The sequence below is a fragment of the Lactuca saligna genome, chromosome 5, assembly GCF_052625555.1.
Source record: "Lactuca saligna cultivar CGN05327 chromosome 5, ASM5262555v1, whole genome shotgun sequence".
NCBI lineage: Eukaryota > Viridiplantae > Streptophyta > Magnoliopsida > Asterales > Asteraceae > Lactuca > Lactuca saligna.
Genome location: NC_136421.1, coordinates 43,563,177 through 43,585,601, shown reverse-complemented (window position 1 = coordinate 43,585,601; position 22,425 = coordinate 43,563,177). Strand labels below are relative to the sequence as shown.

Here is a 22,425-nt window from a genome sequence, read left to right as displayed (position 1 = left end):
ACAACCAACATTTGCGGCAGGTTTTGGAAACACTCAGAGCGGAAAAGCTGTATGCAAAATTCTCCAAGTGTGAGTTTTGGATTCGTAGAGTGGATTTTTTGGGTCACATGGTCAGCGAAGAGGGAATACATGTGTACCCATCCAAGATCAAAGCAATTAAGGGTTGGGCAACCCCGAGAACCCCGACGGAGATCAGACAATTTTTAGGCCTCACTGGTTATTACAGGAGGTTCATTCAGAATTTCTCCAGGATCGCCAAGCCACTCACCGCCCTAACCCAGAAGGATGTACCCTTCACATGGAATACGAAACAAGAGGTTGCCTTTTAAACCCTGGAACAAGCCCTCTGCAGTACTCCGGTGTTGTCTTTTCCAGAGGGAACAGAATATTTTGTAGTGTATTGCGACGCATCCAATCAGGGGTTGGGTTGTGTACTTATGTAGCGCAGAAAAGTTATAGCATATGCGTCAAGACAGCTAAAAACTCATGAAGTGAACTATACCACTCACGATCTTGAGTTGGTAGTTGTGGTCTTCGCTCTAAATATTTTGAGGCACTACCTCTACGGGACGAAGTGCACCATTTTTACAAACCACAGAAGTATCCAACAAATCCTGAACCAGAAAGAACTAAACATGAGCCAGCGATGATGGGTTGAGCTGCTGAATGATTATGAATGTGAGATCCGGTATCATCCAGGCAAGGCCAATGTGGTAGCTGATTCCCTAAGCAGAAAAGAATACTTGGGTCGCCAAGTGAGAACACTAACGATGACCATCCATTCCCATTTGTCTTCGCAAATCAGGGAGGCTCAACTGGAAGCCCTGAAGCCAGAAAACATCGCAAACGAAGCCTTGTGTGGAATGGACAAGAATCTTACGTTCAAAGAGGACGAAGCCTACTACCTCCTAGACAGAATATGGACCCCAAAATTTGGTGGGTTCAGGGACATGGTCATGAGTGAAGCACACAAGAAAAAGTACTTTGTCTACTCGGGTTCCGACAAAATGTATTTGGATCTCAAACAACAATATTGGTGGCCTAATATGAAAGCTGAAATTGCTACCTACGTGGGCAAGTGCCTGACTTGCGCCAAAGTTAAGGTATCAGAAGCCCTTGGGTATACATCAACAACCTGAAATACCTGAATGGAAATGGGAGAGAATAACAATGGATTTCATAACCAAATTGCCTAAGATGGCCGATGGACTGGATACCATCTGGGTTATTATCGATCGGTTGACCAAATCCGCACATTTCCTGCCAATAAAGGAAACGTTTAAAATGCAAAAGCTAACCCGGATCTACATAAAGGAGGTTGTGAGATTACATTGTGTGCCAATATCTATTATCTCGGATAGAGATAGTAGGTTTACCTCTCAGTTTTGGCAGTCGCTACAGAGGTCGTTGGGAACCCAACTCGAAATGAGCATTGCCTACCATCCCCAGACAGATGGACAAAGTGAGAGGATCATCCAAACATTGAAGGATATGCTAAAGGCCTGTGTGATAGACTTCGGCAAGGCATGTGATGTCCACTTACCACTGATTAAATTCTCGTACAACAATAGCTATCATACAAGCATCAAAGTCGCTCCCTTTGAGGCTCTCTCTGGACGAAAATGACGATCACCTCTCTGTTGGGCGGAGGTAGAAGACACACAATTGGCTAAGGGACTGGTACCCAATACCACTATAACCGGCCCTGAAATCATCAAAGAAACCACTGAGAAGATCGTCCAAATTATGGAACGACTAAAAGTGTCCAGTGACAGGCAAAAGAACTACGCAAATAAAAGGCGAAAGCCTTTGCAATTTCAAGTGGATGATCGCGTACTGCTAAAAGTCTCTCCTTGGAAAGGAATGATACGTTTTGGGAAGCGGGGAAAGTTGAACCCAAAATACATCGAACCATTCAAAATCCTTGCCATGATTGGTTCGGTGGCTTACAAGCTACAATTACCACCATAACTCAACAATGTACACCCCATCTTTCATGTATCAAACCTGAAGAAATGATTATCTAATGAGATCTTGTTGTCCTGCTTGATGAAATTGAAGTGAATGAAAATCTCCATTTCGTTGAGGAACCCCGTTGAAATTATGGATAGAGAAGTGAAACGAATAAAGCAAAGTCGCATTCCCATTGTGAAGGTACAATGGAGTGCCAAACGAGGACCAGAGTTCACCTGGGAACGCAAAGACCAAATGATGCAAAAGTACCCGCATCTCTTCCCTAGTTCTGGAAGGCCGTCTTAAAATGAATTTCTGGACGAAATTCCCTTTAACGGGGGGATGATGTGAAAACTAGGCAGTTTCGGGTCAAACCGAGTCAAATAGGATTTTGTATATAAGTGTATATGCAACGTTTAGCTATGATACAATGATGTTATAATATATATTTGGAGTTCATGTTACAATAAGCCCTAATGATCAATAAAATCAAACATGAATCACATAGTGTTGACATACGGATTTGTAATTGTGTTGTAATCTTAAATACTCAAACTTTAAGGCCATCACCTTTGTGTTTCCTACTAACTAGAACCGTGAACATACCCATAAGAACCACTCAACACCGAAAATACCCTCATTTAGGACACACGTGGCCGAAAACACTCTCATTTGGGCTACCTTTGGCCGTAAACACCATTTTGACCAAGATCCTCATTTTGTGAGAAGTACCAAGGGTTTACGGTCATGCTTAGACCGCAATCCCCATCCTATGGCCGCAAACACATTAAATAATGCATGAAAAGTAGTTCCAGGGGAGTTTTCTATTGGATTTTTAGTACGTCAAATATTTGCTAGGAAGAGAAATTCAGCTTTGCACCCTTATAACCAATAAACTACCATGCACCACACTCAATTACCTAGCATATATCCATGACCATTCATCCTATTTCAAATCACGTCCAGAGAAGCTCTTCATTTAGTCATTAGTATTCTTCATTCTTTCGTTCATCCATTCCAACTTCAAGTCCTCAAAATCCTCTCTAGGACAAACTAAGTTCTCTTCAAAAAATCTTCATCATCTAGGTGGTCCTAATTTTTTGGTAAGTGATTTCAACAACTCCTAGTGATTTTACACCTTATTATGTATATTTCATGCTCTTTACACACAAAAATTTGTAACCTTATTAGGGTATTAGAAGCTTCAAGGAGTTCATCAAGAGCATGTTAGTGTTTAAGCTCACAAACTCTTCACAACACTTCAAATTCTCCACAAAAACATCCAAGGTGAGCTTCATACCCCACTATTTTCGTGTTTTCATACTTTTTTTGGTGGGGAGGATACAAGTCCATTTCCGGTTAACCATTGGATATTTGCATGCACCTATGTGTTTATGTGACGATTTGTGCTTGGAATGTTGATTATCTCATGCTAAAACATCATAAACTTGTGATTTAAAAGCTTCATGTTTGCTAGATTACATTTAACCACTAGATAACTACATGCTTCTTAGTTGTGTGTGAATATAGAACAAATATCTTACTGAAACTGACGTCTGAAGAACGTCATGATAGGCATAACAGTTACATCAATCATGGTTATAACGACTCACATAGGGATTAACAACGCCATCTTGATTTACGAAAAACTTGCACTTCTCTGGTTTCATAAATTATACATCATTTCAGTACTCTATTGACACTAATCCGATTTTAGGGTTTAAGACTACAAATACATACAAACATAAAATATTGGATTTTCTGGAAATTTACATTTACATGATTCAAAAGAACATGCATACAAATATTCATGGTTTTTGGAAACAAACAAACATATCATTTTTATGGAAAATATTGGATTTTCCGAAAGTATTCAACATTTTGCCAAACAAAACATATACAAACTATTTTCATAAAAAATTGCTTATGAACTCACCAACATTCTATGTTGATGTTTTTCAAAACGACTTGTATTCTCAGGGACTCAATAAGCAGATACTCGAGCTATGGATTAGATATTTTGGTTCATTATGGAATTTACAATTTTTCTAGCTTTTGTGTAACAATTGAACAATCACAAATTGTAAACTTATGAAGATTGTAATCTCAATGTATGTTGTTTGGTTGTTATGTCCATTTATATTCAATTGTGATGATACAATACATTGACGTCATCCGCCCCCGGACGTTTCCGTCGTCCTGGTTCGGGGGTGTGACATACAATCCACACACTTCAACATAGTAATTATGAGCATTAGGGTGGTGGACACCCTTTCCATTGCCTCTAAATTTCACACCATAAATGTCTCATTAGGTCGTTCTATCAAATATTAACATGCTTAAGTTGGTTTATGATGATGTAGCGTTATTGGCATCCATGTAGGAAACAAATCATAATTTCATTCAACTTAGTAAACTTTTAAATAGGGAAATCTCCAATAAAATCCTAAAATTTTGACCTGGTTTACGTTTTAGTCCTAAACTAATTTTTGTTTACGAAAAAGTCATAAAAACCGGCAAAAGTATGCATTTTGACTCCTTTTGACCGGTTGGAACCGGCAACAAATTAATTTGAGATTATTTCATAAACTAACCTAAAATATTTGGACTATTTCACAAAATGACCTAAGATATTGGGATTTTTTCTGCAAAAAAAATATTAGAACTTTTCTGCAAATAAAAACCTTATTATAATTATTATTATTATTATTAGTATTATAAACAAGTATACTAATTTTTAAATTCATTATTTGTAAAACCCTGTTTATTTATTAGATAAATAAATAAATTAATGAACGAATCATAAGCCTAAGATAAATAATTTAAAGTTTAGGGGGTTAAAAAAATATGATTTCCAAATTTATTATAAAGAATTTTTGGAGTTAGGGACTCCATGGTAATTATTTGGGATTTATTTTAAAAGAAAATAGAGAAGGAAGGACTGTATGTGTAAACATGGGAGTAAGTTTGTAAGGCTCGAGGTATATAAACCCGATTATACACAGAAACCCTAAAGAGGAGGTGTAGCCGTCACCCTACCTTATACCTCCCTCCAGTCGCCACCATTCACATCTTCAATCTCCGGTGCCGCTGCTACCTCCGACCACCAATGTCGGGAACAAGAATCGGTAGCATGAACCACCGAGTTGCCGCTGTAGTCGCTGTTGCTGCCTTGCGCAGTCGTCGATGAAGCTGGAACCGATGCCATCAATCGCCGTTTGCATTGTCGAGCTTGACTGTGACCGTCTCCGCCGCTACACCGCTTCTGTGAAGAAGATGAAGTCAGCGCCCTTCGCCAACTTCGTTCGCCGCCATTAGCCATTGCTGGTGCCGCCTTCTCAAATCATTGTCGTCGCATTTAGCCACCAGGTGGGTGGTTGGATTCTTTTTCGAGCAGGAGATATGGGTGTGTGTGGTTCGTATGCTATCATGGCGTGTGAATCACCGTTCCATCGTGTTTGTGTGTGGGTTCTGTCGTACGGTTGCTGTGAAGAACCACCATGGCGGCCGGCCATGGTGGCTGCCACCTCAAGGACCGCCATAGCGGTTGTGTATGCTGATGTATGGGTTAATTTCGTGTGTGTGTGTGTTTATTTCCTTAGTGTGTGTTTGGCTGGAATTCTAGGTTCAAGGCACCACCACCACCGTGAGGTGGTGGCTGCCACCGTGTACCACCACCGACCACCACAAGGGTGGTTGCGGGTGTGTGTTCATTTAGTATAGTGTGTGTGTTTTTCGTGAGTTCCTTGTAAATTGTAAAAGAAAATGGAATAATGAGAAAGAAACCATAACCACCACCGTGAGGTGGTGGTTGCCGCCACCGGCCGCCGTGTCGGGTGGCGGTGCGCTTGCCTCTTGTGATAGATTCGTTTGGGGTGCTAGAAACCCTAATGGGCTCAAGGGAGCTCTAACGGACCCAATGAAGCTTAATGGACTATAATGGACCCAATAAAACTTATATGGGCTAATATTTGGATTGGAACACCCTAATGCCAATAAATCTTAATTTGCGGAATTAATCGGGACACACGAGAATTATTTAGTAACTTGAGATATTAAATAATAATCATTGGCAAACTAACATAAGGCATAATGGACTTAATGGATTAAGAAAGAAACACCAAACCTTAATCATCATGTCATGTGAAAACTCTAATTTAGGATTATACGCTTGGACTTATCGAGACCCACATTTGGGCCATTGGAATGGAATTGTGTGATTAAGCCCAATCACACCATATGACTTATTTAAAAGAATGATGGACTTAATGGATTAAGTCCTTATAGGAATAATTCCTTAATGGGTTAAGTAGGAAACTTAACCCTAATCGACATTTTATGTGAAACCCTAACTTCACTTGGGTTTATTGTTGGGCTTTTCTATTGGGCCTTAATAATTGGATTATTAATGGGCCATCCAAGAATAATTATATGGGCTAAAATAATTTAATGGGCCTAGGGTAAGTCCCATGTAAGGGGTTGGGCCCAATTTGGAAAATTGGGCCATAGATGGACCATAGTTGGGCCTTATGATTGTATTATGTTGGGCCATAAGACCACATATAGGCCTGAGCCCAATTTGGAAAATTGGGCCATATGCTGGGCTTTGATTCCTAGTTCGCATTGGGCCTATGGTTTGGGCCTTGGACTTGAATAAAGAAAATCTTAGGGTAATGTAGTATATATCCAAGTATGTAGTTATGGTTATGTGTTGGAACCCAATTATTAATTGGGTGTTATTTTGGTGTTGACAGTTCGGGAATCTGTCATCCAGCAGTTGGGGTTGAGTCTGCGAGACTTCAGCAAGTGTAGGATTGTGTCTTTGGGACTTCAGCAGTGTGAGGTAAGTTACCTTCTAGTAGTAGTGGGTCTAAGGCCACAATGCCAGCCCACTAGTAGGAATTATATGATTAGATGATTGTCTCTGTGATATTCATCTAGGGTGGCTACTACCTGTGTTATGTTTATGTGTTTGTATGATATGATGTTATTTGCTAGTGATAGTAGGGGAGATAGTCCCCAGGTTACCGGTCGATAGGGTCGAAGGGGCAGTCAAGCCCAGCCATGCTAAATAGATTATGTGACACGTGTTATGTGGTAGTGGTAGGGGTGAAATATTCCCTAGTATTCGGTCGAGAGGACCGAAGGGGAGACCAGCACCCAGATATGCTAGTCAGTATCCGGTCGAGAGGATCGAAGGGGAGATCAGCACCCAGATATGCTAGTCAGTATCCGGTCGAGAGGACCGAAGGGGAGACCAACACCCAGATATGCTAGTCAGTATCCGGTCGAGAGGACCGAAGGGGTAGGTCGGGCACCCAGATATGCCTGACAATATATGTATGTTATGTCATTATATGGTATGTTGTATGATGGGGGAACTCATTAAGCTTCGTGCTTACGGTTTTCAGTTTTGGTTTCAGGTACTTCGTGTCTAAAGGAAAGGAGTCGGCTTGATCGCAGCGCATCACACTATGGTTTTCCGCACATGGGATCTCTGGGATTACACTCTGATATTGTTTTATGATAACATGTTTAATTATTTTTACTTTTGTTTTGACATGACATGATATTACAAATGTTTTATTACACGATTGGTTTTATAATGACTTATTTAAAAATAAATTTTTTTAGCCTGTATTTTTGGGATGTTACATTATTATTAATATTTTTAATAATACATATAAATACACTTAAATAAAAATATATTAAAGAAATTATTTAAAAGTGAAAGTGGTGGTGATGGTAATGCTTTAAACATTGAAATCACTGTTTGTATGTCCTCACTTTGTATATGATCATTTCACATTTCTTATTATTGTTTTCAATTCAAAATATTAACACTTAAAAATTTAAAAGAAGTTGCCTATTTATAAAATTATGTATAAATAGTTTAAGATAAAAGGATTTCTCACTTTGTATATAAAATTTCTTAAGGTAGAATGATTTCTTTTCAAATCCAACAGATCCACAATAAATATTTACATTAGTGGCCCATATCAAAATTCGAAAATATTAAATGAAAATATCTTATTTAATAGAAAGTAATATGATTTATTTTGCTTTATCACACTATATCTGTTATGTTTCCAAAAAAACCACAAGGATAAAGTAATGAAAAAGAGCAACACACATGTTGGTAATTCAAAAATACTTACACACAAGACATACACGCATATCACATGCTCACTATTTGTAAACAATTTGAAAAATCAGTAGCTTCTTTTAAATTGAATGTTAATATTCTGAATTAAAAACAATAATAACAAATGTGAAATGACCATATACAAAGTTAGAATATACAAACAGGCATTCATGATTTCAAAGCTTAAAGCATTACCATCCGCTCAACCTTCACCTTTATAAAATGTCTTTAATATTTTTTTAATTTATATGTATTATTAATAATATTAATAATAACAAATTTACAAAATAGTATACTTATTTATATTTTTAATATAATAATAATAAGGTTTTTGTTTGTAGAAAAACCCTAATATTTTTTGTTTTTGCAGAAAAGTCCCAATATTTTAGGTCAATTTATGAAATAGTCCCAACCAGTCAAAAATGATCAAAATGCAAACTTTTGCCGATTTTTGGAACTTTTTCGTAAACAAAAATTAGTTTAGGACTAAAACATAAACCGGACTAAAATTTTAGGACTTTATTGCTTCTAAATTTCACACCATAAATGTCTCATTAGGTCGTTCTATCAAATATTGACATGCTTAAGTTGGTTTATAATGATGTAGCGTTATTGGCATCCATGTAGGAAACAAATCATAATTTCATTCAACTTAGTAAACTTTTAAATATACATAACTTTGAAAAATTATAATTTCATTCAACTTAGTAAACTTTTAAATATGCATAACTTTGAAGAATTTGAAACTTAACATCTCACTTAGGAGTCGTTTGATAGTTACTGATTGAGAAAGTACTGACTGAGAAAGATCTATATGGGTAAGAAATCCTGACTGAGTAAGAAACCATATTGTTTGATTGTACATCTGACTGAATGTGCTGACTGATAAAAAATGATCATTTTACCCTGTTGACAGTGATTGATGAAATTGATGAAAAATAAATCCAAAAATTATAAATAAAAAAAAGTAATTACTAGCATACAAGATGTACATGAAACTTAAATAAAAAAACCTATAAAACATTTTCTAGTTTATTTATCCATTCACAAACACCCTTTTTCTTTTTGGTGTTTTTAATAATGAACAATTTTTATTTGATATAAATTAGTATTATGGTAGATTATGTCAACATGAAGAGCTTCAGGACCAGCTTTGCCATTTTCAGAAACATGGATCTGTTTCTTCTCTTCAGCGACACAACAATAATGAAGGATGCATTGTTTTTTGTTGTTGAACCTGCAATTAAAAGTTCTAGGGAAAGTTATTTTATCCTTAACCTAAAATACTCTCATCGATCGTTTTAAAGGAGGCATCATTCAAAATGGTTGAAACCAGGAGTGAAAGAAAGGGAGAGAAGGAACGGTAAGACAAGGGCAAATTAGGAAAAGATTCACAGTCAGCGATCAATTCTCAGCTTTCTCGCCCAGACTTCTCTTACCAAGTCAGCCAGCCTAATTTGGTTTAACAAACAACCTCAGCTGACCGAGTCAGCCAAATACGTCTGACCCGACTCAGTCAGACGAATATCAAACAGCCCCTTATAATGAAAACTGAAAAGCACATTCAACTTTTTTAAAGATGTAATCAATAGACAAACATGTTTTCTTTAACATAGTAATTGTGAGGATAAGAATGGTGGATATCCTTTGCACTCTTTCCCAATGACACATCAAAAACGGTGTCTATAGGTCAATTTGTCAAATTCTAATCGGCTTAAGCGGCTATATGTTTCATCTGGTGTTATTGACATTTATGTACAAGGCCGTTCCAAACATATTTTGGGCTCATGACGAGAAAGAAAAAAAAACCCTTAAAATACACAAATTGCATTAATATTTTTATATTAACTCATTAATGAAAGGAAAATATTTATACTAGTTTCTAAATATAACATTTTCGATTACAAAAATTCATATTTAAATAAAAATACTTCTTCTACCTTTTGAGATGTAAAATTGTTAAAAAAAATCGTCAAGATCGATCTTGTCAGACATATAATTAATAAAATCCATAAAAACTTTTGGGCCCCGTTAAAAGATAGGTCATGGACGGTCGTTCCTATTTCCCACCATTTGGGACGGGGCTGCCCATGTAGCAAACAAATCACAATTTTATCAACCTCAGTAAACTTTTAAATATGCAGAATTTTGGAAGAATTTTAATTGTAACCAAGGTTTTAAAATCCGGATCGGAGACAGAACCGGTCATCTTATTGGTTCGATGGTTCAAATGGTCCAGCCGGTCGGACTGGTCTCAAAAACCGGAAAAACCGGATGATGTCATAATTATATTTAATTATATAAAAAATACAAAAATGAAAAAAATAAATATTTTAAAAATTTTCCGGTTTTGATCGGTTTTCCCGGTTCAACCGGACCTGTTTTCGCTGGTTCACACGAATACCAGTTTTTTGACTTTTAAGAACCGGATCCGGGACCGGTTCCCGGTTGAACCGGTCGGTCCGATCCAGTTTTCAAAACATAGATCGTAACACTTTATTTTTAACGAAAAATAAACAAAAAGTCGATTTTTTTTTAATTGATTGCAAATATATAGACAAACATATGTATTTCAATATTGTAATTTTGAGCAGGGTGGTGAGTATTTTGTATTTGTTAAATTTGTAAATCTTATGTTTTATTTTATGAATGGGAAATTAAATATTTTTTTACATTTTTTTCATATCTATCATTTTATTCATGTGAAATCATGACATGTGTCATATTATAAAAAAAATTACACGCATCATCATTTCATATGAATAGAAGGATAATCATATAAATAGAATGATAGGTACCAATAAAAATATAAGAGGATATTTAATTTTGTTATTTTGTTCCATGAAAAAAAAAAAAAAAAAAGATTCATTTTGGATTGGAAATGGATGATTGTCTTTTTGTTGTTGGTAGATAACGTACAAATTTTTTTTTTTTTTCATTTTTTTTTACGTAAAAACAGATAATATTATTCCAATCCTATCATATATCTAATACCCCAACTGAAAAAAATTAAAAAAAAAATTAAAAAAAAAAAAAAACAGATTATATTAATAACAAAATTAAATATTAATCCAATCCTATCATATGCCTATTAGATTAGTGATGAATGTTAATTTTGTAAATTAAAAAAATATATGTTATTATTTAATTACTTTGTCTAAAAAAATATGGTATAGGAAAAGAATGCACAATTATAAGAAAAGATAAATTGAAAATGGATTGATATTTGATGAATTGAGCCATAGAAATAAAACCAAAATTGACTGAGATTTACAAAGTTGTTTATCCCAACCGATGACACACACACATATACACAAACACTATCGAGCAAATCAGACGGCTGAGGAAGAGGATTCACTCGGTGGACCAACACCATCGGTGTTCCTAGCATCACTGTACCACAAGCACAATCTTAGAAGCATAAAAACAAACAACGAAAAAGATGGTTTCGCAAAATTAAAATCAAGTGGTCATTCTTCTTTGCCTCTTCACCAACTATTCTTTCATATTTCCCCCTTTTCTTTCTTCTTTCTTCTTCTTCTTCTTCTACCTTTTTAGGGTTTTTACCCATCCATGCTTCGATCACTCATCACTTTCTTTTTCTTTCTTGTCCTCTGATTCCTTTACTTGTTCACAGCTTTTAGCAAGACTTGATTCTGTAAGTGATTTCCTGAGCTCCAGCTTTGAATTCTTACTGTTTACTGCTTAATTCATCATCTGTATATGAGTGATGATCTACTTATCTCTACTTTCTGCGATTTAATTGCTTTACTAGACTGAATTTCGATTTTTAACTGCTAATTTTCAGATTTTTCCAAGTTCAGCTCTTAGGTTTCGGTGTAGATGACTTTTAAGATTTTTTTCGTTTGTTTGACGAAAATTTAGCTGAATTTTATCTATTTCCTACTGTTCTTGATGTTACTTGATAATACCCAGATATTTTTGCCTAAAATTTAGGTGATTAGCTCAAATAGAAATCGAAACATTACCATAAATTCGAAATTGATATCTGCACAGATTGCAATTCTATGGATCTTTTTGTTTAACGTATTTCGAATCCACTAAGAATAATTCGTTCTGTACTTCTGTTCATCCTACGAACTTGCATATACACAAACTGTAGAGTTGCCTTCCTTGAGCTTTTTCTATCAAAATATTTCAAAATTTATTGCTTTTACCACAAGATTTGTCAAATAATTTCATCAAATGTTTCAGTCTGTATATTTCCATTTCTTGGTAAAGATTATTTCACATGGCTAATGGTTTTTCTTATTAATAGATGCGTGTTTTTCCTAAGTTAATCAGAGCCCAACAATGAAGGCATTGCATAGAGAGGGCATAACAGAATATGAACTCTCATTGTAGTAAAATGGTAATAAGACTGACAATGTTATACTTTATACTGTGTTTGACATGCATTGATTAAGACATAACTGTCCAAAAAGTTTGTCCAAAACCAAAATGACAAACTTTTCAGACAGTGAATCCATGTCCCACCTTTTTAGGTGAGACAAAACTACAGTCTTTTTGTCCTAAAGACATGAGTTATGTCTGTATCAATGCATGTCAAATGCAGTACAATTCCAAAGAGTACAATTACTTTACATTTTCATATGACCAAATGTTTGGGTTACAATGTGGTTCTAGGTTGGCTAAAAGCTTTCATGAATATCCGAGGTTGATACTCCGGAATCACTGATTACACCCTTTTCAGATGGATGAAAGCGGGCACCGTGAAAACGGTCGGCAAAAGCCGCCACAGGGTCAATGGTTAATGCAACATCAACCATCAATGAAGCAAATAATGACAATCATGGCGGAACGCGATGCCGCCATCCAAGAACGGAATCTTGCAATATCCGAGAAAAAGGCCGCCCTGGCCGAGCGAGACATGGCACTCCTCCAACGCGATTCCGCCATTGCCGAACGGAATACCGCCATCATGGAACGCGACAACGCCATTACCACTCTCCAATACAGAGAAAACTCCATGAACAATAACAATAATTCCAATAATACCCCCTCGCCATGCCCGCCCGGATGCCAAATCTCGCGTTCGGTGAAACACGTCCACCACCCACACGCGTATCTCCAACACCACGAAATAAGCGGCGGAATTGGCAATTCCATTCCGATGTCCCCACCGGCACCGGAACCAAAATCCCGGCGGGTGAAACGTGTAAAGGAGACAAAACCGCCGGCTAAGAAGACATCAAGAATGTCCAAAAAGGTGAAAATGGAATGCGATGATTTAAACAAGGCAATGTTTGAGGAACCCCATGATTGGAACAAGGGGGGAGATGATTCCATCGTTGGTGGTGGAGGTGGGGTTGATGATTTGAACCGTGGGGTGAAGTCGGAATGGAAAGACCAAGATCTTGGGCTGAATCACGTTACGTTTGATGAATCGACGATGCCGATTCCGGTGTGCTCGTGTACCGGAGTTTTTAGACCGTGTTACAAATGGGGGAATGGCGGATGGCAGTCGTCGTGTTGCACCACCACCATGTCTATGCATCCACTCCCATCGCTGCCTAATAAAAGGCATGCACGTGTTGGTGGTAGGAAAATGAGTGGAAGTGTTTTTAATAAGTTAATAAGTCGACTTGCTGCTGAAGGTCATGATTTATCGAATCCTGTTGATTTGAAGGAGCATTGGGCTAAGCATGGGACAAATCGGTACATTACGATTAAGTAATAATAATGTTTGATAAATAATTAATTAATATCACAACACCTTATTTTGGTGTGGTTGAAGTTGAAGGTGTAGATTCAGAAATGTTAAAAGAATCGTTTCATGTATTTAGGGTTGTATTAATGGCTGATTTCTTCACTTCTGATGACTACGATCAATGAGTATTGAGTTATTTATGATGTAAGTTATGTAGACATTTGTTTTTTTTTTAGAATAAGGACTCATATTTTCTAATCTACTTCTAAATTATACCAAACCCTAAACCACTTGTGTTGAGAGCATAATGTCGACATAATATATTGTTGGGCAATGAGCTTTTTGGTATGTAGACTTGTTTGTTGTTGTAATCATTTAGAGTTGATATTTTAGCTAGAGAATGAAAATATTAAAGTATAACCAAAATTACAAATAATCATGTGTTTCGTGAAATCAACTTTGTGGAATGTTTTACTTCTACAAAATTAGGGTTTCTATTTAGTATCGACAATGTCTTTGACTAAATTTCAAAATGGTTTTAATTTTATGAAATTACTTTTGACATAACATGAATGACTTTAGTATCGCCAATGTCTTTGACTAAATTTCAAAATGGTTTTAACTTTATGAAATTACTTTTGACATAACATGGACTTTACCCATATACTTTCAGGCACGAAATGCGGATAGTGGGAAAATGATCAATGTAGTTTGAATTTAATTTCTCTTTATTCAATTATAATTTTGATCATTCATAAAGTAATTATAAAATTAAGGGTTTTAACTTTTAACATGCCATCAACATGAAGTCTTCCTTTCGATTTTAATTGGCCCCTAGTTAATTTTTAGGTCCTTTGAGACAATTAAAGTGTGAGAAATAAGCTGCTATAAAGAAAAAAAATAGAAGGTTTATCATGTTTCAAGGTTTATCATGCAGGAATTGCATAATGAGGTTCAAGAAGAAAATGAAAAATATTATGGCAATTGGTATTTATGTATGTAAGGAATTGTCCTCTACTTTAAAATGGTTTATTAGTGCATGTAGGTGGGATATCAGGAATGTTGTATAGTTTTGTGTTAGTAGTGAAGATTATAAGAAGCAACTTTTGTTGTTTAGTGATGATGTTAAGTGAGAATCTTCTTTTGGGACTGATCGCTAGGGAATGGGTTAACTTTTATAAACAAATGTCTTTGTATTGGCATCTTTTATAAACACATCAACCTTCCATAATATAATGACAATGCATGGAATTCTGTTTAGGATTCCATATGTTATAACAATTATATTGTTCTTGTGGTCCTCTTGCAGCTTTCAATGCATAGAACAAATGTTGGCACAATATTTAATAGATATCATAATAAATTGCGCTCATTAATATATAACAAAAATGTCAATCAAATGTTTCCAAAAGGCAGAGTTTAATAAACCCCGTATAGACACTACCAAAAATACCTAACATTTTTAATACATAACAGTTTAAAAAATGAAATATTACATAATACAAATTATTCTCATGCAGAAACCTAATCAGGGTTAATTGGTTTTCTGGTGGTGTTTTCTTTACCATTCTGTCACACCCCTAAACCAGACGGCGGAAACATCCGGGGGCTTGAGTGACTTCATTCGCGTAGTATATCATAATGTATATAATTGAAACAAACATCACCATCATCATACATGTAATATTACAACTGTCATCGTTTACATCAAATATTATATTTCAATATTACATGCCAAAATATTCAATGTAAGATAATGACAAACGTACCAAAATATCCAGGTATCCTTGCTGACAAACCTGCTCAACGATTTCATGAGAATACAAGTTAATTAAAAAATGTCAACATATATAATGTTTGTGAGTTCATAAGGATATGTGTGTAAAATGCTTTGTATTACTTTGTAACGGCAAAAAAAATCCGATATTTTCCGAAAAACGATGTGAAATGTTTGCGTCCGATCTTGTATTAATGAATGTGTGTTAGTATTTGTAAGTATATGAAAGAAAATAATCTCAGACAACCCGATGTTGTCTGCTTATGAAAAACATTGTGATCTCAACACTCGAGATAGGGATGTCAAAAAGTCACGTGGGACCCTGTTCCCGTGGAGGCCCTATCCCATTTGGAGGAATTTTTTTTTTTCAATCGGGGGCGGGAACGGGAGTGGGGGAAAGGTTAATCCCCGTTTTAATTTTGGGGGCGCAGATAGGCAATCTCATCCCGAAACCCCAATGGGGACCTCGTTAATAAATTACGCATATATTTGCATATACTAATTATATAAATACAATAAACAATAACATGATTTGGGCTTCCAAAAGGTATAAAAAAAAACATGTTTTTAAGTTGTTAATAATGTATTTAATATGTCATAACTTTTTTTATTTTTAACATGTAAAATTTTGCTATAAAGGGGATTCAAGAGCGGGGGAACGGGAGTCGGGGTGGGGGTAATAAAGGGGATTTCGGGGCGGGGCGGGGGTAGGAAGGCTAAACATTTCTGGGGATGAGGCGGGGGCAGGGGAACGGGGAAATTTTGGGGGAGGGGGCGGGAGATGCACTCCCGGTCCTGTTTGCCCCCGTCGACATCCCTAACCTGAGGCTGAGTACAAGTGCGTGTATGTTACCGTGTTATCCACAAAAATTGTTTCCCGTAAATTTTATACTAGTGCTAATTCCTCTAAGTGAGTCGTTATAACCATACTTGATGTTGACAGTTTCATCTATCATGACATCTTTCAGACGTCGACTTGTTTAAGGTAATGTTTGTCACCCTCGACTGGCCTAATCTAACTGTAGCGAACAGCTCAGGTGTGGGGTGTCACCACCGTATAAATCTATACACAAACTCTCGCTCTCTCTCTGGGAGACTCTGGTTATAACTACATGCTACGTTTGTACACTCAATTGGTGTCAAACGAAATGTCTCACTAGATCATTAACTGAATTTACGCGAATTAAACATGTAAGGTATATTTCAGGCCCAATAAACATGAAAGAGGACCACTGGGGCCCACTAAGCATGTAAATTATATTCCAGGTCCAATAAGCATATAAGGTATATTTCAGACCCAATAAATATGAAAGTGGAAAACTAAGATACACTAAACATATAAATTATATTCCAGGCCCAATAAGCATATAAGGTATATATTCCAGACCCAATAAACATGAAAGTGGACAACTAAGGCCTACTAAACATCTAAATCATATTCCAGACCCAATAAGCATCATATAATCAGGCAATTCTATTATGCAATTCCTGAAGATCCCTAGCCTCACACTAGCATGTTGTTCTAACATATCACAAAATCAAATACTGTATGATATTTTGGGGTCACTTACTGGCTCTGGCTGATCATACACCATGCATCCTCCTTTACTTATTATGAAAACCATTTAAAACCCTTTTAAAAATCTTTCCTTGATTTTAGGCTGGATTCACACGAATGTTCCTCCAATTCACTTAAACCAAGGCTTTTGATACCAACTTGTAACACCCAAAATTCCAAACCAATTTAAACTTTCAAAAAAAGACATGTCAAATTCATCAAGCATTACATCTTTGTTTTCAAAATGTTAATTATCAGAGTTTTCCCAGAAACATAAACATAATAGGAGGAGCTGTACGATCACGCCTTTGCCTTGCCGCGATCCCCTGATGTACCTGAAACAATAAACTGAAACTGTAAACCCAAAAGCTTAGTGATTTACCCCCAAAATACCGATACACATACAGTCCACATAACCATGTCAAATAATAACATATCATGACAAATGGAACAGACAGTACGTAACGGGTCCACAGCTTTACAAACTGTAATACCCATTAGCCCACAGTACGAGTCTCCCTTAGCCCATAACTGGAATGCTCCCAGTGTTTGTCAGCTACCGCACGAAGTAGTACAACCTCAACCAATCCCATATAACAACACATAAATTATAAGAATCGAGCATGTAATATTCAGATGACATCACAGGTAATCCTACCGACCTACCTAACAGGCATAACCACTAACATGCAACACTAAGTCATACTCAGCATCTAACACAGCTCAAGGTAACATATCAATTGGGTCGGCCTTGGTGCCTTAGACCCCTTAGTATAGTAAGGATAACTCACCTCGCAATTGTCGTATAAACTAGAGAGCTCAACTCCCGGATCACCAACACGAACTTCACCACCTATAGTTACCATAAAACCTTTTTTCATAAATCTTTAAATTACTAGAATACCCTTAGAAGTCAACTGGTCAACCCTTGTTCTAAGTCAAAGTCCACAGTCAAAGTCAACAGTCCATGTTGACTCGACTCATCGAGTGCAGTTCACCGACTAATCGAGTCCTTCCTGAACTCGAGAAGTCGGAAAATCCTCGATTGGCTCGTCGAGTTCCCCTTTAACTCGTCGAGTTCATACGTGTCCAAGAATTGGGAGAAACCCTAGCCGACTCGCCGAGTTCAAGGCAATCTTCAACGGGCTCATCGAGTTGTTCATCAACTCATCGAGTCCATGACCATCTTCAATGGGCTTGCTGAATTGTTCACCCAACTCGGCGAGTCCTTGCAGACCTCTACCCATGCAGATGCTTTTTAAGCCATGGCAAGGTTCCAGATTACAAATCTAAGCTTCTAAGGCACGTTTATCACGTAAAGTTGTAAACTTTATGCATATGCAAGGCTATAAAGGCCCTAAATGACTAATCTAAGCTTCCAATGGAACTTCACACCTTGGGAGAGTCTCATCCTTGCACAAGCTGGAAACTTTATGGACTAAGAAGCCCAAGGGAGCTCAGTTCTGAAGTTGCAACTTGCACACAAGAATACCTTCCAATCATAGCATGAAAACCCTAGGATTTGTCCAAAGAGGGGATCTAGAATGAAATGAGGTCAGGGTAACAATTTATACCTTCCAGAAGATGACCAAAAAGGCAGATTTCAGATCCCACAAGCTCCTTGCTTCTGAATACTTACTCTCCAAGCTCCCTTTCTCCACAAAGTCATCTTCCAAGCTCAAAAAGCACAGAAATGGAACACACACACTCGATTAGGGTTTGAGAATGACAAGAAGCGATAAAGGGGAGGCTAGGGGAGGCCAGTGATCCTTTAAATAAGGTGCAAAACCCCGAGATCTAGGGTTTCATCTGCCAGCTCCTACTCAGTCTTTTCCTAGACTCAGCGAGTAGGTCATTAAAATACATGGACCAGCTCGCTACTACTCGACAAGTAGGGCAATCAACTCGTCGAGTAGCCCTTGAAATCAAGAAATTCACCCATTAAATCAATACCTGAGAAACGGGGCGTTATACCAATATAGCCCAAAATGCTATAGCTTAAAGAATGTGGGTCCAACTAGAGCCCAAATAAGGTTCCTTGACCCAAAATAACCAAATTGAGGGTTTACTGGCCCATTAGGCCCAATAAGAGGATCCTGGTTAATTTTGAGTTTGAACCGAGATATTAGGGTTTCAAACCCACAGTTGATTGAGTATATGAGATGTATTGAATTAGTTTTTGAACTTCACGAGTGAATTTTGATTCAATTAGTTGTTTTTGAAATGATCATTTGCACAAAACTTCATCTTAGGTTACAAGTTACATTGGAGTTGATTACATGAATATAAAATTTCCTAGAAAAAAAAAATGCTAGTTGTGACACATTCTTTCCCATAACCATAATTGGAAATGAATTATATAACATCCCAAAAATTCCAGATAATTTTTTTTTAATTCATTCCAAAGCATTCAATAGTAATAACAAATCAACCAAAAGTATATCAGAGTGAAAATAACATCAAAGTACAAAATCCCAAAATCATATAATACGGAAAACATTGCCAGATGAGGTGTGATCATTTCAAATCCTCCCCTTTCAAACTACCTCATATCATACATACATAATAGTCAAAATATAACTGGGTCTATTTCACTCCATTCGGTCTCTTTCAACTGATACTAGGTATATTTCATCCCCTTTTAGTCTCTTTCAACCGGTAATAGGTATATTTCACCCTTTTTGGTCTCTTTCGACTGGTATCGGGTTTAAATCATCCCTTATAGGACAATAGTTATTTACACTCTTAAAAAATAGACAAAATTGCAAAAATAATAGCACAAGGACTATTTTTACAATTTTGTCTAAAAAAATATTATTTTTCAACTAAATACCACAGGTGGGGAGAAGAGGATACATGCCTTTTTTGTTCTACTACATTGACTTAGACCAACATCAATAACAACTTTCTTAACCTTTTTTGTTCTTCTACATTGACTTAGAATGATATCAATACCAAATTTCTTAATCGAATCCAATCTGAGCGACAAACAGTGAGTTTTTATCTATACAAAGTCTCCTTAGTAAAGAGTCCACCAATTCATTGGTAACTGACAACTTTTTCTAACTTGCAGTTTCTAGCACATTGATGCGCATCATTAAATGAGTTGATTTAAAATGTACGTTTTTCACTTATATATGATGCCTACGATCTAAAAGTGCAACAAATAATTGAATAGCCATATGTAATATGTAACAATGACGAGAATTAGAAGATTTCCCTTGGTCATCACCCCACTACAAAAATCCAAATAGGCATAGTTACAAGAACACATTTCCAATCCAAATAAATAAAAAATGACTTAAATTCCAAAGCAAGACATGATGTTTTCATGTCAAGAAGCTTTAATAATAAAAGCATTTCACAAATATATATTTACTTTTTAGTAAAGATGATCGGTGAAATCTTATAATCAACTTAATACGATCACTAAAAAATGCCAACACCAGAAATATCACATGACACAAAAGTATGCTCCCCTCTCTTGACAAACCAAGAACAATTCATTGATAACACGTTCTTTTGTTTCAACCGAGGATCAATCCATTGATACCAATTTTAGTGAATCTTTATGATTATGTTGTGCAAAACAAGCATGTTGAAAAGGCCTCAGTATTGCAGAATAGACATCAAAGCTTTTTTAAAAGCCATTCAGTCCCGAAAGATGGTGTTCTTTTAAAACAGATTTCATCATTGGCCAATTCATTTTTTTAATTAATTTCAAAATTTTATAGAATCAAATACGAAACAAAAATAAACATTCAGAGGATTCAAAAATATGTTTTTCTCACGGCCAATCCCAAGAGGTAATGGCAGAACCTGCTCCCCAAGGCGATAGGATGTGACAACGCCTTCTCCGACCAACAGGATCCTCCCTGTGAAGGAAGGCTCAACTGTTTTAATGCCGGAAAAAAGCTCAATTTACGACGATTTGACATTGGATTTTACGAAAATCAAATATTTCGCCCCAAAGTTTTGTAAATCGTCGACATCATAGCTTTAAAAATCAATTAAATTGAAGATTCAGACTTGTTATAAGCCAATATTTGAGCAAAAAGAAATCAATGTGAAATTGAAATCGTCAAATGTTACAGCATGTATACAATGTGACATTTATGTCTAACTTCATAAAAGGTAACAATGTGACACAACATCGATAATTCGTCAGATTTTGACTCTCGTATAACATCTATTAGCTAAAAAAGTTTCAAACTTTATAACACCATACCTTGTATGAGATGAGCAAAGTCTTTGGTATAGATCAAGTATAGTGCATCAAATGAATATACATCGATTCTGTAGTTCAATTCAAGCATTTATTTACTTGATATTAACAAAAGAATCAGATGTATATTCATTTGGTGATATATACTCAACATATGCGTCGCCAAAATTTATAAGCTTGTGGCTAACCGAAACATATATCAATCAAACAACCATCGTTATTAACGAACAACGAACATACTAAAAAGGATTCATCAAGGAAAATGATGTGAAAATGTAAATGGTGTTCTGTGTCAGATCACAAGAATCAATCACGAATTTATCAGACAGGGATAACTGTGTAAAAATATGATCTCATCATCCACAACCCTCATCAAATAGCTCACGAACAACTTGTGTTACTCGGTATAAATCTGAACCAATCAAATACATGATGGTTTAAACGAACAAACAAAAACGGGACTACGATTTCGATTAAACCTACAACGTATATAAGATATATCAAAAATGTTTAAGAAATTAAAATAAAAAACGCATCACAACAGTTTAAATCAAGTCGATGACATAGACCTGTGAGTTTATCTAAATCAAGAAAGCAAATCAAACAATAGATAAAGAAAGAGAGAACAGACGGCTTGAGATTGACCGATAGACTGATTAGGGTTTCAAAGGTTGTGATTGTGAGTCTCTGCGTGCAGCTACTTATATAGCTTATAGTGTCGGGCCAGTGAAAATTATATTGCAGGTATTTGAGCCCAAGCCCAAACATTTTATAAATTATATATATATATAAAATAACTTACAACCTCTCTCACATGATTATTTTAGTAAATACTACGATATCTTTACCATAAAACTCTTTCACATGGTTATTTGTAAAAAAATCTTATTAATTCTATAAATATATCGAATATAATAATATTATTTTTTTTAAAACGTTTAAACTATCTAGTTAATAATACAAATAACCACCAATAAAATAATAATAATTTTGAAATCATCCAAACTTTTAAACTAAATATACAATTTATACAATGATTTATGCATTACAAAATAGATAATTCTTATGCGCTCAACATTTTGAAAAAGTCAAACCA

General features: G+C 36.0%; 1 protein-coding gene and 2 non-coding genes across 4 annotated transcripts; 1 reads left to right on the top strand and 2 right to left on the bottom strand.

The window, feature by feature from the left end:
- The first annotated feature begins 11,410 nt into the window (after nt 1–11,410).
- Nucleotides 11,411–13,987, top strand: BPC6 (basic pentacysteine 6). Of its 2 annotated transcripts, none has more exons than XM_078997504.1 (3): nt 11,411–11,756; nt 12,378–12,470; nt 12,813–13,987. In XM_078997504.1, the coding sequence occupies exons 2-3, from the start codon at nt 12,447–12,449 to the stop codon at nt 13,794–13,796; spliced, it is 1,008 nt and encodes a 335-aa protein (XP_078853630.1). In that variant the 5' UTR covers nt 11,411–11,756; nt 12,378–12,446; the 3' UTR covers nt 13,797–13,987. The 2 variants fall into 2 exon arrangements, with proteins under 2 accessions (XP_078853630.1, XP_078853631.1); XM_078997505.1 differs by having other exon boundaries at nt 12,746–13,987.
- Nucleotides 13,988–20,708: 6,721 nt separating this feature from the next.
- On the bottom strand, nt 20,709–20,804 carry LOC144998963 (small nucleolar RNA SNORD96 family). The gene has a single exon (XR_013660495.1). It is a non-coding gene; the product is annotated as a small nucleolar RNA SNORD96 family (small nucleolar RNA).
- An 810-nt stretch (nt 20,805–21,614) lies between these two features.
- On the bottom strand, nt 21,615–21,697 carry LOC144999291 (small nucleolar RNA R38). The gene has a single exon (XR_013660804.1). It is a non-coding gene; the product is annotated as a small nucleolar RNA R38 (small nucleolar RNA).
- Between the last annotated feature and the right edge of the window lie 728 nt (nt 21,698–22,425).

Coding starts and splice junctions, on each gene's coding strand:
- BPC6 (XM_078997504.1), top strand. CDS start 12,447: ATGAACTCTCATTGTAGTAAAATG. Junction 12,471..12,812: donor ACTCTCATTGTAGTAAAATG/GTAATAAGACTG, acceptor CACCCTTTTCAG/ATGGATGAAAGCGGGCACCG.